The sequence below is a fragment of the Halichoeres trimaculatus genome, unplaced genomic scaffold (assembly GCF_033239565.1).
Source record: "Halichoeres trimaculatus isolate MK-OKI-2021-1 unplaced genomic scaffold, fHalTri1.1 fHalTri1_scaffold_9, whole genome shotgun sequence".
Lineage (NCBI taxonomy): Eukaryota > Metazoa > Chordata > Actinopteri > Labriformes > Labridae > Halichoeres > Halichoeres trimaculatus.
In genome coordinates this window covers 26,016,292-26,031,269 of record NW_027437188.1, presented here as the reverse complement: position 1 = coordinate 26,031,269, position 14,978 = coordinate 26,016,292, and the positions used below count along the sequence as shown (strand labels likewise).

Genomic DNA, 14,978 nt, shown 5'->3' with positions numbered 1-14,978 from the left:
CCTCCTGCATTGTTCATGATGCTTTCTTAGCTTTTACTCTGAGAGGCTGATTGTTTAAGGAATATTTCTGAGTCCATGAGAGTGTTTTTCAGAAACAGACGTTGACTTGTGTTGTTCTCTTGAGAACACACTCTTATGCTGAAATGACAAAGCCGATTCCTTCCTCTTTACTGTTTCTTGACGGACATTTTCTGCTGCTGTTTACCTTTGTCTCCATCTTAATATGTAGATACATGGAAATGCAGATTGTTATTTGTGTTTCTCTATGTATTCTCATGTGGTTGTGTGACGCCTCAATTGTGCTTGCCAGCTGTGAATGTTTTGCTGTTCTGTATGTAAATTCAATATGTGCATGGTCCCTTATGTAAAGCAAGATAGCATTTATTCACAACAGCCATGTTTAGGATTTAGACAAAACTTGTGATGAATCCATAAAATGTTTACTGTTTTTATTTTTATCCTTTTGCTTTAATGAGCAAGCTGTTGAGAATACTATTTATGTTCTTCTGCTCAGAAATGAAAAAAAGTTTTGGATCATAAATCTTCAAATAAGATTGGTATTAAATCTGCAGCTGGGCCCCTTATTAAGGCCAGGATCATGCCCTGTGCTGGCTAACCTGCCTTCTAATTATTGGCCACGTCTGTGTGCTCCCTATCAGGGGTTCACATTTCAACCAAAATCATTATTCGAAAGTCACAGCCAACTGTTCCCTGGTTATTTGAGCTGTCCTCACCCACCCCTGCAGACGCACGGGGAGAGAGAGACCTATTTAGTGACTGTTCGAAGTTGTAGATATGCTAGTTCGATATGGTGCACACACATTGATATGATCTACATATTCTTGTTTTAAAAGTTTGCACTTCACCTCATTTTTTGGTTGTGCATTCTGATGTTATTAAGACTTTATTATGTTATCGATTTTTTTTTTGTGTGTGTGTGTTATTCAATAGCAAAAAGTTACCAGTTTTCTCAACACCTGCAATAAGTGTCTGGAGGTTTTATCACAACACAACCAAAAATGCAGGTTGACTTTTATTACTTTCACTTCAAGATAATAGTCACATGAACACTTATTTTTTATTATCACCAAAGGATAAGTCAAATATTCAAAAACCATGACTCATCTCTACCCTATACTAATTATGCGCTAAATGAAAAGGGAAAGCCCTTCACATTTTATGGTTGAGTACATTCCTGATAGATGTGACATAAATTTCCATTTATATAGTGTTTCCCACCGATTATCCCACTGTGTTAAGGCACAGCTTGCCCTATGTTTGGGGGTTGAGTCACATTCCAGCTCCAGATCTGTTTAAGCCCTGGTTATTAGAATAATAGTAATGTCATAGTGATGATAAAAGGCCCTGCAAGGATTTTATAAGAGATCTTGAAAATAGTCTAGTTTAATTTGTTTGCCTGTTCATAATCTGCATCTTAAAATGAGATTATCAGCACCAAAGGTGAATAAATAAATGAATGAATGAGTGAATGACTGAATGAGTGAAAATATTTGTTTTGAAACGGAAAGGAAAATAATAGACAAAATAATGTACAGACAAAGAGAAATTCAGAAAACATTCCAATTTTGCCAACAATCAAAGAATAAAGGAGTGGGAGTATGGAAAGCTCTTCAATTTCCACATGTTCTCGATTGTTAATCCATAAAAATGTTGTCAAGTATTTTAATAAGTTATTTATTGCTTAGTGGAATTTCTCCATGTTCTCTGTCGGGTTATATTTCTATGAGTTAGAGCACAAATCTATTTGCTTAACATAGACTCAAAATCCCTTTGACAATACTATGCCGGCAGAAGTGCTCATAGAAAACCAAGTCTTGGAAAAACACTAATAATTTTGGCCAAAGGGTTCCCTGCAAACAACACCAAACAAGGTATCGTTCCAGCCCATTTAACACACTTTATTTACAGATGTATTATCCTTAGGTCAGCCAGAAGTTAAGTTTCAGCCTTGATGGCTAAACACTTTGAGCATTTGCATGGGCAACCTTCTGATAAGTGTGGCGCTATCTGTTAATGAATGACGTGTTTTTGCAGTAAGGGTATGTACAAAAAATGTGTAAAGATTTGTTCAAATATGTGCACGCAGAGTTAAACAGTCCTCTTTTTGGACTGAAGTAGGAACAGTTTTATTTCTCTGGCAGAGAGAATTTGAAACAAGGAATACCTTTAATATAACCCTGCTTCATAGAAATGTCTGGTACCCACTGAGGTTATTGTTCCAAAGAGAGGCCCGGTCTCTATTTGAGGTTTTACAGTGTTCTATATATAAGGATCCAACTTTTGCATTTTCAGATGATTACTCACTCAAACAGTATACCAGGAGCTTTATTATTCCATTAGTTGACTAATGGATCAACTGAGTGATCATTTCAGCTTTTTCAAGTCTGTTTGAATTACAGAAGGCAAGAAGATAATCACCACGCAGCCAGATGTTAGGCAGAAAAATGAGCATCTTAACTGGAGAAAAAAAGATTAAAAAGTAAAACACTCCATACAGTTCCCATTAAATTCAGCTGCCATTGACTGAGCCATCAACCAAGCCTTTGGAGAAAGAATACTCCAATTAGAGAGAATAAAAGTAACCAGAAACACTGATTACAACAAAGCTTCAAATCACAAGTGTTACAAATTAAACCCAAACTCACATCTCTGGTATCTGACCTCAGGTACCCACCCCTACAGAGTGTATCTGTGCTGATGACAAACAGACCAAGTTGCGTATCACTCCCTCTCCCCCAAGTGCCACAGCTTTGAAGACACAACAGCTTGTTATCTCACACACTCTGCAGCATCTAAATCAACTTCTTTATATTCACGCTTGTTTTCCCGCCCACTCAAACACACCTAATACACATCCTCTAATATAGATGAGAGTCATCAGTCATCAGAGCACTACTGTCAGATGGGCCTGTAATTTCTTCAGATATGCTATTAAATCTGCATTATGGTGGAAGAATAGGAAAAATAAACTGAGCTTTTATGCAAGTTTGTATTCGCAGATGTCGAATTTCACAGAATTTTAAAATGAATAGACTTCCGTCATGCATAAACTGCCTTTAAATCTTTGATTTATTCTGAGGGATGATTTCTGAGTTTTCAGACAGTTACAACGCCTCAAGTCTGATCAGATTTATCATAAAAGTTTGCAGCCTTATTTCTTAACACTTGCTGAAAGTTGAGACAATTACCATAATTTATGCTACTCAGATTCCATATCCAGGTTGTCTTTGCAGGTCCTCTGGGTTTTTTAACCATTCAAATCCTATTAATTCAACCTTTTGTAGCCAAGGGCAACAAATGTCAAAGGAAGCTCGAAGGATTTTTGGTTGTGGGATGGATCCAAATTTAGAAAAACCTGAGCATAGTTTTTAATGTCAGGTACACTCCTGGGTGGCTTAGGGGGTCCCAAATCTTCAAATTTCCATTATAATGAGTTCTACAGCTCATCTCACAATACTCAAAAGTAAACAGGGATCAAGCTTAATTAAAGTTTCTAAATAAAGTTCACTTCAGGGAATGCAGAAAAGAAGTTTGCAATGCTTTACAGTCAATGCAGTTTGCAGATGTTTCCCAGCCTAGAATGTTTAGTAAATAGACATAAAGTATGAGCATAAAGAGTGTAAAGATATATGCTTCATCTGGATTATTCTCAGCATGTTTATGTGTGCTTATTAAACTTCACTGATTTGAGTATGACAGTGGAGTATGAAAACAAGCTGCTCTTAACTAAAGATAGTTCCACAGGTTTCCATGTCTCCTCTGAAAGGTTGTTCTCACTCACACCCTGTTGTTCTCTCCCTGTTGTCCACATATTGATTTGGTCGCCGCCACTGCTAAAATTAAGCAATAAAACAGAAATAGAAATGCGAGGTGGAGTTGCCCTTTTCCTTTCATTTACTGGGCCATTGCTACATCTGTTCACGTCCCTCCTTACCTTGCCCGACGCCCATTAGGACTGAAGCCTTGCTTTTTGCAGCTCAACATCATCCTAATGCAATTCAAAGACCTACATTCTACACCAGAGTTGCCGTGGCAACAAAGTCCCCCCCTGGCCCTCCCGCCTGTCTTCCCCCATCCTTCTCTGAGAAGCTGAAAGATCAATAGAGTATCCTCAACGGTGTGGCAGAAAAATGCTCCAGCACAGATGGTCCTCCGAGAAACCGTGAACTTTGTGGCCTAGTTACCATCTGAAAAGTAACACTATCACGCAAGGTCACCATGTTGCTGAAACTTAATAAAGTCTGCAACAATATTAAATCAAATCTAAAGCAAAGATCATTGCACTGTGGAATTCCTCTTGCCCTTTCTAGAGCTCTTTTGTAGGACTCTATTTAACAAAAAGTATCATCTGCACAGCCGCACCTAAAGCTTTCCCAGCATGTTTAAAAAAGGAAATTTTGGGGAATTAATTTAGACGAGGCAGGCACACTGTGTTGCCAACAGTAAAGGGGCGATGCTAAATAAATAAATTCTCTCTGGGGGGTTTGGAAATTTGCTCACACAGTGAGTGAACCAGCTCTTGTTTGTTGCTGCACAAGGAAAATAGTTTAATCTCTAAAAATGTGACAGAGTGCAGAAAATAACAATGTGTGCATGTTGTATTATTACCTCCTTTTATATTTTTTGGTTGCATAAATTGCACAGGGATGTTTTTATTTAATATGGAGGCTTTTTCAGTGGTTCTATATAAGAGATGAAGGTAAAAGTAAAGCCAGGAGAATGAGAGCAAACAGGAATATACACAAAGCATAAACACAAACATAAACACAAAGCAGAGTGTAGTTTTTTAGATAAGCTCGTACAGAAGGTAGAGTAAAGAAGAAGTAGTCCAACTGTCAGTGTTGTGTAAATTTGGTCAACAAGCTCTGGAAAATGTCCCACTGGTCAAAAAAAAAACATGCTTCAAGCTGTTCCACCCCTCACCCACCCCACCCCTCCAAAAGTGACATCACACAAACCCAGATTTTAACGAGAGCTCTGATTGGACGGCTGGATTTCATGCTTAATAAAGTGCCCTCTGTCTGTTAGACGGTAGCCAGCCAAAAGTGAGAGTGTGTGGATGTTTGTGTGTTTGTGTGTGTGCAGGGGAGTGAAAAAAAGGAGGAACCACAACTGGGACTTTTTCATTGCTGGCTGAGAATTGCAATGCAGCCTGATATAAAAAGACAGCACTTCTCACTTTCTCACTTCTCCGGCTGTCTGGAAAATTCATAACAACTCTCATCAGACCAAGTTTGTTTGGCTGAAAAACAGTCTTTGTGCCGAGCATATGAATAAGGTGAAGCTCGGGAGACAAGGCTTGTACTTCCCTTCCTTAAATTTGACATGTGGCAGTAAAAATATTCTCAGCAGTTTGAAATTAAGATTTGTTGTGTGAGAATCAGATGTTTTCGCTTCTGGGGGCAATAATCGGTGGTGTTAAGGGTGTCAGCACCACCTTCGACATGCGCAAACGCAGATAAAGAAGCTCTAAAATTAGGCATGACAAACTAGATGTATCCTGGTTAGGAAAGCAGACTTTATTCTGGCAAGGAGTCTCCGCCAGCTTCTCCCGAGTACATGAAGATAATTTTACTGGACCTCTGAAAGAGAGACACTGCAGTTGATTGACACATTGAATCTGGCAGGGATCAAAAGTGTCCCCCTGAGGGCCTGGATGGGGCAGTGGGCTGCTCTCGTTCTCTAAAGCTAGATGAGAAAAGACAGTTGTCATCTCTCTGCTTTATCGCCGTTAACAGGCTCTCTCATCAACAGAGAGGCTTAAGGCATTAGCAATCAAGATGGATGCCAAAGAGGGTAAAACCACTGGCAGTGTCATCATCCACACATCACCGTTTTGTGTTCCACCGGGGTCTCTGATGGTTATTGTTTCAAAGCATCACTTTTTACTCCTGTCACCACAGGCGTGTTCTCTCCAAGCCTGAAATCAATACTTCTAAATGGGAATCGGAGAATCAGAACATCCTCAGAGCCTCTGCCGAGAAACAAGCCGTCTTTTCTCTGCTTTCACCTTTTCCAACTTTTGGTTGCCCTGATTAACATGACAGCTCTCTGTCTAATTCTGCAGCACATCTCTGCAGCAGAGGGAGGGCAGGAAGCATGAAAAGGTCATGAAAAACCTTGAGCTCTGTTGGCTGGTGCCCTTTTCTAGCTTTAATTCTCCATCCTGATGTGTAATCCAGGGTGAGAAAAACACCCAGGACTTGTCATGTGATGAGAGTGTGCATCTTTAGTTCCTGGAGAATAGAAAAACAGCGCCGTGGCCAGCCAAGAAATAATATGTTTCAGTGCTGAAGCAGCCTAGCTACACAAGAAAACGTTGTGTTATTTTCATAAAAAGATGACAGAGACATTGGCTTCTGACGGTGTTGGTGCAGCCTTTCATCATCCCAGGTGCCATTATTTCTGAACAGCTCCATTTCATTTTGTGATTGATACCTCTCTCTCTCTGCAGTCTCACCAATGTAGGTCAGACAGTGGATTTCTGCAGCAGGCTTTAATAAAGACTACAATGCTGTTTATTAATTCAGAGATCCTTATTTTTGACTCTCCTGTTCGTCTGTCTCTCACACAGGACCTGGAAGTGGATCAACAATGGAGCGGCTGGTTGTGTGCGTGCTGCTCTGCGCGGCTCTGGTGGAGGGTTACAGCTGCCCGGGACGCTGCATCTGCCAGCACCTCTCCCCAACCTTAACCCTGCTCTGCGCCAAAACCGGCCTGCTGTTCGTCCCCCCAACCATCGACCGCAAGACCGTAGAGCTGCGACTCACCGACAACTTCATTACCATCATTCGAAGGAAAGACTTTTACAACATGACCAGCCTGGTCCACCTCACTTTGTCCCGGAACACCATCAGCCAGATCGTCCCTCATGCCTTCCTCGGCTTGCGGTCTCTACGGGCACTCCACATGGACGGAAACCGCCTCAACGTGATCAAAAGCGACCACTTCAAAGGCCTCATCAACCTGCGTCACCTCATCCTCGGGAACAACCAGATCCATCAGGTGGCACCAAATGCCTTTGATGAGTTTGTCTCCACCATCGAGGACTTGGATCTGTCCAACAACAACCTGCGCACACTCCCCTGGGAGGCCATAGCCAGGATGACCAACATTAACACACTCACCCTGGACCACAACCTGATCGACCACATTGGAGCTGGGACGTTCACGCTGCTCACCAAGCTGGTTCGCTTAGACATGACCTCCAACAGGCTGCAGAAGCTGCCGCCAGACAGCCTGTTGCAGCACGCTCAGGTGCTGTCAGATGCCAAAGGCTCCAGCTCGTCCACACTGGCTGTGAGCTTTGGAGGGAACCCGCTTCACTGTAACTGTGAGCTGCTGTGGCTTCGAAGGCTGACAAGAGAGGATGACCTTGAGACCTGTGCTTCTCCTGAGCACCTCATGGACAAATATTTCTGGTCAATACAGGAGGAGGAGTTTATCTGTGAGCCTCCGCTGATCACCAAACATCTCTCCACTAAGCCCTATGTGATGGAAGGGCAGGGAGTGACTCTTAAATGCAAAGCCGTGGGTGATCCTGATCCAGATATTCACTGGCGGTCTCCTGACGGCAAGCTGGTGCATAATAACTCGCGCACCATCCTGTATGATAATGGTACCCTTGATATTCTCATCACCACACTCAAGGACAGTGGGGCTTTCAATTGCGTAGCATCCAATGCTGCAGGCATCGCTACAGCTGCTGTCGAGATCAACATGATCCCCTTACCCTTGTTTGTGAACAACACAGGCCACATGCGCGAGGACCCCGGCCTCTCAGACATCACAACCTCCTCCAAATCTGGCAACGACACCAAAGGCTACGACAAGCAGGACAGGAGGGTGATGGTCAGCGAGCTGACCTCCTCCTCAGCTGTGATCCGCTGGCCTTCAGAGCGCCACATCCCCGGCATCAGGATGTACCAGATCCAGTACAACAGCTCGGCAGATGATACTCTGGTGTACAGGTAAGTCATGGTGGAGGGAGGGAGAGGGGGTGAGTGGAGGAGCAGGGACATGAGGAAAGGTGAGACATCTGGAGTTACCATCTGCTGGATGACACAGCGGTGCGTAGTGGCAGACTGACAGATCCCAATGTTGCAAATTGATTAAGTATGTCCAAAAATAAGTAGAGGTCTTAAAGTACATTCCAGGGAATACATTAAGGATGAATATTTCACTCATTTAAAAAAATGATGTAATGCTCAAATGGACAGTACACTTTAGATATTTATAGACAATAAATAATTTACTGTCTCTGGTATTTGAGTAAATTGGAGTTGAGCACTCAGGACTAAAGAGCCCTTAGCATCATTAAAACATAAAACAACAATAAACGATAACACGAGGGCTGACTACTTCGCTGCGTGTAACTGTTTGTATCATTAGCAAGTGTCTGCAGTAATTGGTAGAAACACAGAGTGTGATTAGATGTGGTTGTCTAATGAAAGGCTTGCTTTGCAGTGGTGGAAGAGGTAGTCACATCACTCGCTTTTAGAAGGTGAAGTGGAACCAACACAATATGAAAATAATCCACTACAAGTGAGGGTCTTAGATTCAAAGTTTGACTCCTGTAAAATTATACAATTTGTAACAGCCAAAATGTATAACTGTGTTAAAAGAAATGTATTCATTCTGCAGACAGCTGTCAATTTTGATTGTTATTAGAAGTCAAAGTGGCCCTGAAGTGCATAACACTGTAAAAACAGGGCAACACAACAAAAAAGAGAACACAACAACATCAAAAGAAGCAAAATACAACAACAATGAAGAGAACATGAAAACAATCATGATAACAAAAAAATACAACACAGGGCGCTTTTTTAGTTGTGTTCTCTATAGTTGTCATGTTCTCTTTTTTTGTCATTGTGTTTACTTTTTGTTGTCTTGTTCTCTTCTTTGTTGTTGCATTTGCACTTCAGCCCCCCCTGTAATACCTGACACTAACACATTTTAGCTCTGTTGTTCTATCAAATGTACTGTGATTAAGTTAAATATTGAGGTACTCTAGCTCCATGTGTTACAATATCTTGTAGAGTCTGTTAGAAAAGAGTCTGTTGCGGCGAGTTATACAATGAAAACACATAGAAAAGATACTTTAAGTGCTCCACACACTTTTGACCACTGCTTGGTGATACAAAAATAGAGTGAAATACTGTGCAAGCACAAGGTCAACAGCTGTAGACCAGTTGGCAGAAGTATGATGCAATTCAGTGTACCTGCATAACATGCAAGAGGAAAAGTTTTTTGTGTGAGAACATCTTAGTAACTATGAGTAGAGCAGACTCTCAGATCAAACTTTGAATATGCATCAAATAATGCCAAAGTTTATATTTCATGTTGAAAGAAATGGAGCTCTGACTTTTTAAAGCAGTGGATCAAACCTTTAAGAAATCAGTTCTTAATGTGATGATAAGTTTCATTCTTATATAACTCGTGACGCACATGAACTGGATCTAGTGACAGATGTATTCAAGAATTCTGTATGCACACAGTGAGTTAATAAAATTCATCTTTTTTTAGGTTTTATGAAATATAATGAGTCCCTCTCCTGTATAATGCTCTCATCTGGTTTAAGCATGGAACTGAGTGTTGTTTTGTCTTTAGGTGCTACATTATTACCTACAAATGATAACCATCAGAGTCCCCTTCAGGGAGACAGAACAAGCTCCTAATTATATTAACGCCAATGTTGACCTGAAGACAATACCTCTCTCTGCAGTATTTAGAGTGGTGTAATGTTGCAGCTGCCGTCTAAATGTGACCTTAGGTATTCACACATGAAAATTGCCGGCACATCATGCGGCAGCGTCACTTGTCCTGCCGCCTGAAGCTGTTGTGGCATATCGTTAGCCGACAAGCATCCTCTGCCGTGTTTATCACCTTGCAGTTTACCCTTGCTGTTATTTTACACACAAACCCAACAAAGCGACTTCTCATTGCTGCTTTTTGATACAGCATAAGTCTCTCATAAGTCAGCTTTTAATGAAATGTGCTTTTTATATGTGTCTAATGGAATGAGGGATATTTAGTGCAGAGATATGATGGCCCTGTTGTCTTTTTGTTGTGAAGAGTTGACACCTTTGTGTGATTTAATGCACCCGATGCAAATCAGTAAATGTGGGCGTTGTAATTCTGATGATTAATCGTCCACATCTTCACTGACGCTCTGTGTCTCTCCTCTCTGCAGAATGATCCCATCTACCAGCAAGAACTTCTTAATCAATGATCTGGCCGCAGGGCGGGAGTATGACCTTTGCGTGCTGGCGGTTTATGACGACGGCATCACATCATTAACAGCCACACGTGTGGTCGGATGTGTGCAGTTTCACACGGCCAGCGAGGTCAGCCAGTGCCGCTTCATGCACAGCCAGTTCCTGGGAGGCACTATGATCATCATTATTGGTGGTATAATCGTTGCTTCTGTGCTGGTTTTCATTATCATCCTGATGATCCGTTACAAGGCCTACAGCAGCCCAGAGGACACCAAGACCAAGGTCAGCTCCAGCATGCACTCGCAGACCAATGGAAGCCAGCAGCGACTGCAGCGTTCTGCCTCCAAGCAGCCCTCTGACGAGGGCCAGCGTGAGGCTGGGGCATCCAAAGAGTGCATGGCGTTGGTGCTGCGGGTGGACAACGAGAAGAGGGAGGAGCCAGGAGCCACCACTGCCATCCTGGAGGTGGAGCTGCCTCCGCTGAATGTAGACAGGATGAAGAGGAGAACCAGCCTGGACGCTCAACGCTCTGGCCCCCCGTCTGAGGACACACAGACAGACAGTAGCCTCACAGGCTCCACCATGTCCCTGTGTCTCATAGGCCCCAATGCTGGCACCAAGGAGGCCCCCAGGCTCAAAGACAAGAAAAGCGCCCTGGCCAACATGGGATTGCTCCCTAATGAGCTGGCACGAACTAGGCATAGATTCTCGTTTGACGGAGGGGATTACTCCATTTTTCAGAGTCATAGTTACCCCCGCAGAGCGAGGACGAGGTGGCACAAGTCCACCAACCAGCTCAACATGGAACCGTCCTCTCCGCTTGCCAGCAGGAGAGTTACGTTCAGCAGCACTGAGTGGATGCTTGAGAGCACAGTGTGAGGGGCAAACATGTACAAACAGAGATATGTCTACATGCCATATTACGCACACTTTTCTCTTGCGCACAGCAAATGTTGAACACAAGCACATTTTACGTACACATGCAAACTTTTGAGAGTTGCCGGAGAAGAAAACAGTCTCCCTTCATCCTGCCTCCCCGTCATAGTCCCAGAGAGGTTTGTTGGCCATGTCCTTTCTTTATGCAGCAGTGCCTTATTCTGAAAAAAATGTACGAATGGAGGATGCTGCTCACTGTAGTCATAAACCTTCCTCTCCATCATTGCCTCCCACTCAGAGGATGGGAAGTGTTTCTTTGGAGTTTTTATTTTTCTCCTTTTTCTCTGTGACATGCCAAGGGGGTGTGGCGTTTGGATGTGACTGTTTAATTGTTTCAAAATAAAAAGAAAAAGCACACAAAAAAAAATCATCATAACTGTAAAGTGAACAGCCAGGTATCTTGTTATGTCAATCATGTTTTGGGTTCTTTCAAAAAAGAAAAAAAAAACTTTTGCACAGAAGACACGAGATACAAGGACAAGTATCACCACCAGTCTATACAATAATAATAATGAAAAAAGAGAACAGGATTTTACACGTGCCGATTTCTAATGCTAGCATAGAGAGGATGGACCTGGAACAGAGCGAGGATTCCTCTTTGATGGTCGGACTGTATGATGTTAAATAGGTATTATTCCAGATGTGACTGTATATTAATCGATACTGTATCTGGCTGGTCTAGATAAAAAGACAACAAACAAAAAAGACATATATAAGTATATTAAAAACATTGGTGTATGTGTACTAACTATGTAAGTAAGTAAGTCATATGTCACATGACTTTTTACAAAGCATTTGGGTGTTGGCTGCAAGTTTTTACATTAAAAACCTGTGTCATTACACCTCTCCCTATTTAGTATGTCAAAGTTTGGACCATTTATCCCTCACGAAGGGTATTAAATTTTTTTGTGTGGGTTAACTGTATCAGTGGTGTTTTCTTCTTCAGCTTTAGGAGCAGCTGTCTGTGTCCATGCAGGAGGGGAGACGCTTGAGATACGATGGATAAATATTTGATTCCATCCTGAAAACTATTTATAAGACATCTAAGGAAGATGCACAGCCACCACGGAGCAGAGTGGGCGGTATAAGGTCGATGAGGGACACAAAAAGTGGATGTGATTCCGAGTTCAAATGCAACTAGCTGTTATCAACAAGAGTGTTAGATGTGAGGGTGCCAGTGGGGGGAGACAGAGTGCTGTAAAGTGCCTTGTATCTTGGGGATTATAGTGAAGAGGCTTTCTTAAAGAGTAGTTTAGAGGGGTTCATTTAAGGGTCATTTTTTCTTTCTTATGTAATTTTTATTTAAACTTTAACTACCACTTGCAAATAAATAAACCTTTTCTCTTCTTAGGGATTCCCCAAGAAACCCATAACTGCCTTAAACTCAACCAAGGCTTCACAGTATATTAAACCTGTTCCTGGGTCCCTCATCTAATATAAATGTTACCTTAAGTAGCTTTATTGGACTGTGTTCTCTCCAAACACCTCTTAACTCGAGAATTACTTGTTAATGAATATAGTTGTAAACATAGGTAAAATTGAGTAAAGTTTCAAGTGTTATATAAGTTTATTTGCCAACAGATGATCATTTTGTCAGTCATGTGTCATAGAATGACTAATGATACATTAATGCAGAGCTTAGATGTATCATGATACATTCTCCTTAGAAGGGAGGAATCAATCCTTACATACCAAATGTGTATTTAAGAATATTTATATGAGAATATTTCTGTGGATTCAAACTCAGAATTTATGTCCCATTATGTTTATTTTTTGTGACATTCGAAGTTTGACCTGTGTCCACAGTCACTGAGAACCCTGTAGCCTTTTTAAATAAACTAACTTAGCTGTTATGACTCACCTTTAACCCTTTAGCTACTGAGGCTAGAAATGGTCTGGACATATTTTGTAATGATGGCTGTAAAATGGTCTGGAAGTGCCAGAGTCTGAGTGCTTTGGCCCCTATTTCTAGCAGTACATAAACTTGATTTTTTTAACATCTTGTAACGGTAACTGCACAAGGTATCGAAGTATTTGCTTAAAAAAAGAAAAAAAAACATATTTTCTTTTTAGAGATTCAGTGAGACAATATTTTCATATCATCACTTTATACGAACATGAAAAAAAAAAAATACGGGGTGTATTAATTTTTTAACCACGGCCCAACTGGAATGAATGGTCAGACAGTTTTTGACCTATGATGCAGCCAGTCACCAGGGGGACTAAATTTTGGGGCAACCTCACTTTTAGCTGAGCGAGATGACATTCAATTTTTTTTTCTTTGCATTCTTTGGTTTTATCTCACCATATAGGTCAATTTTCTGTGGATTGATTTGATATGATGTGATATCAGTTTGGCTCATGTTAGTGAAAGTTAATAAATGTTGTCAAGGGGTTTTGACAGAATCAAGCATCTTACACAGCTGGAAGATGTGTCGGAAAGTCTATGAGCAAGTGTTTACATCAGGCCCTGTCTTCAGTTGAGTAATTTTTCTGTTGTCGCCTTTAGTTTTTAGCACCTTTAGCTTCTCCTGCCTTTTTTAGCTGTATTCATCTTATTGCTTTTTTCTCACTGACTTCCAATTAACTAGCCATAGTTTCTGGACATGCATTATTGTTACTGTATTTAGTCTGTGATGTAAGCCCCGTCCTTTGCAATAATCTTTAGTAATGTCCTACAATCAACCTTGCTATTATCTTTCCAACATTTCAATTAGAAATAAGGACTTAACTCAGCTGTGTAATAAAACTTTTATAATTTATAACTTTTATATAATCTGTTTATACCCCTGCCACATACAGGATTAAAAACCTGTTAGAACATTTTGTGCAGAAGTCAAAATCAGGAAGATGTAGTTTCTTAGATGTAATGATGAGTAAACAAGATATTACTATTGAGAAAAAGAACAAAACACAAAATATGTTAAATCTTCGTGTTACTTCAGTCTTGATTTGCTATATCTGGTTGTTTACCCACTTGTTACAGATGTCTCATAAAAAAAAGTAGTTGTTTAAAAGTTGACTTTTTTTTTTAACACTTGAGGCACTAAACTATTGCCCAAGTCATATTTTATATACTCAACACAAGGAATGAAAAATGTTACTGAAAAAGACACAACTGCTGGGAACAGATAGGATCAGGGTGGCCAAGGGATATTTGTTTGCAGCTCCAGAAACCAGCCTCTCCCTCTGATTACAGCTACTTAGCACACGCTGAGATGAAACTGAGCCACGTGGACAGCCAAGAGATAAAACATGGAGCAGAGAGATAAGTCACAGTAGAGGTTTTCAATCCTCTTGATCTCCTATTTGCATCCTCCCTGACGGAGAGGATTGGGCCCAAAAAAATGGGTTCATTTTCTCTTTTTTTTTTCTCTGCAACACGTTTTCCAACCAGTTTCCAGCCAAAAAGTTTCACGTTAAATAGCCTGAAACATTGTTTTTCCAGTTAGGAGATGAGATGACTCTCTGCTTCATCGCCTCATAAACTGTTAATGGTTTGATGTCTGGAGATGTGCTGCAGTGCTGACCATTCCTCACAGCAGGAGGAGCGTCTCTGTCTACTCTTGTCTGTGCCCATAATTCAACACAAAATCTGCTTAGGCAGGAAGAGGCTGAGAATCTCCTAGTCTTCAAAATTGGCCCGAGCAGCCGAGCTAGTGAACAGGGTGTGCAGAGCAGAGCGTGTTGTGTCTCATCAGCAGTTCTGAGTGACTGGGAAAAATGTGCCTTGACTAGGTGAGGTTTTTTCCACCTTAGATGCCATTATAAGTTTAATGCATAGGAAAGTGTGTCTGAAAAGTC

At 41.3% G+C, this 14,978-nt stretch overlaps 1 protein-coding gene across 2 annotated transcripts in view; it reads left to right on the top strand.

Moving 5' to 3' along the window:
- Nucleotides 1-12,083, top strand: part of lrfn1 (leucine rich repeat and fibronectin type III domain containing 1) — a 238,109-nt gene extending 226,026 nt beyond the window's left edge. For both annotated transcript variants that reach the window (XM_074680206.1, XM_074680205.1), the window contains 2 exons: nt 6,596-7,991; nt 10,214-12,083. In XM_074680206.1, coding sequence (XP_074536307.1) covers nt 6,616-7,991; nt 10,214-11,117 — 2,280 coding nt within the window. In that variant the 5' untranslated portion in view covers nt 6,596-6,615 and the 3' untranslated portion in view covers nt 11,118-12,083. The remainder of the gene's footprint in view (nt 1-6,595; nt 7,992-10,213) is intronic.
- Nucleotides 12,084-14,978: the final 2,895 nt, after the last annotated feature.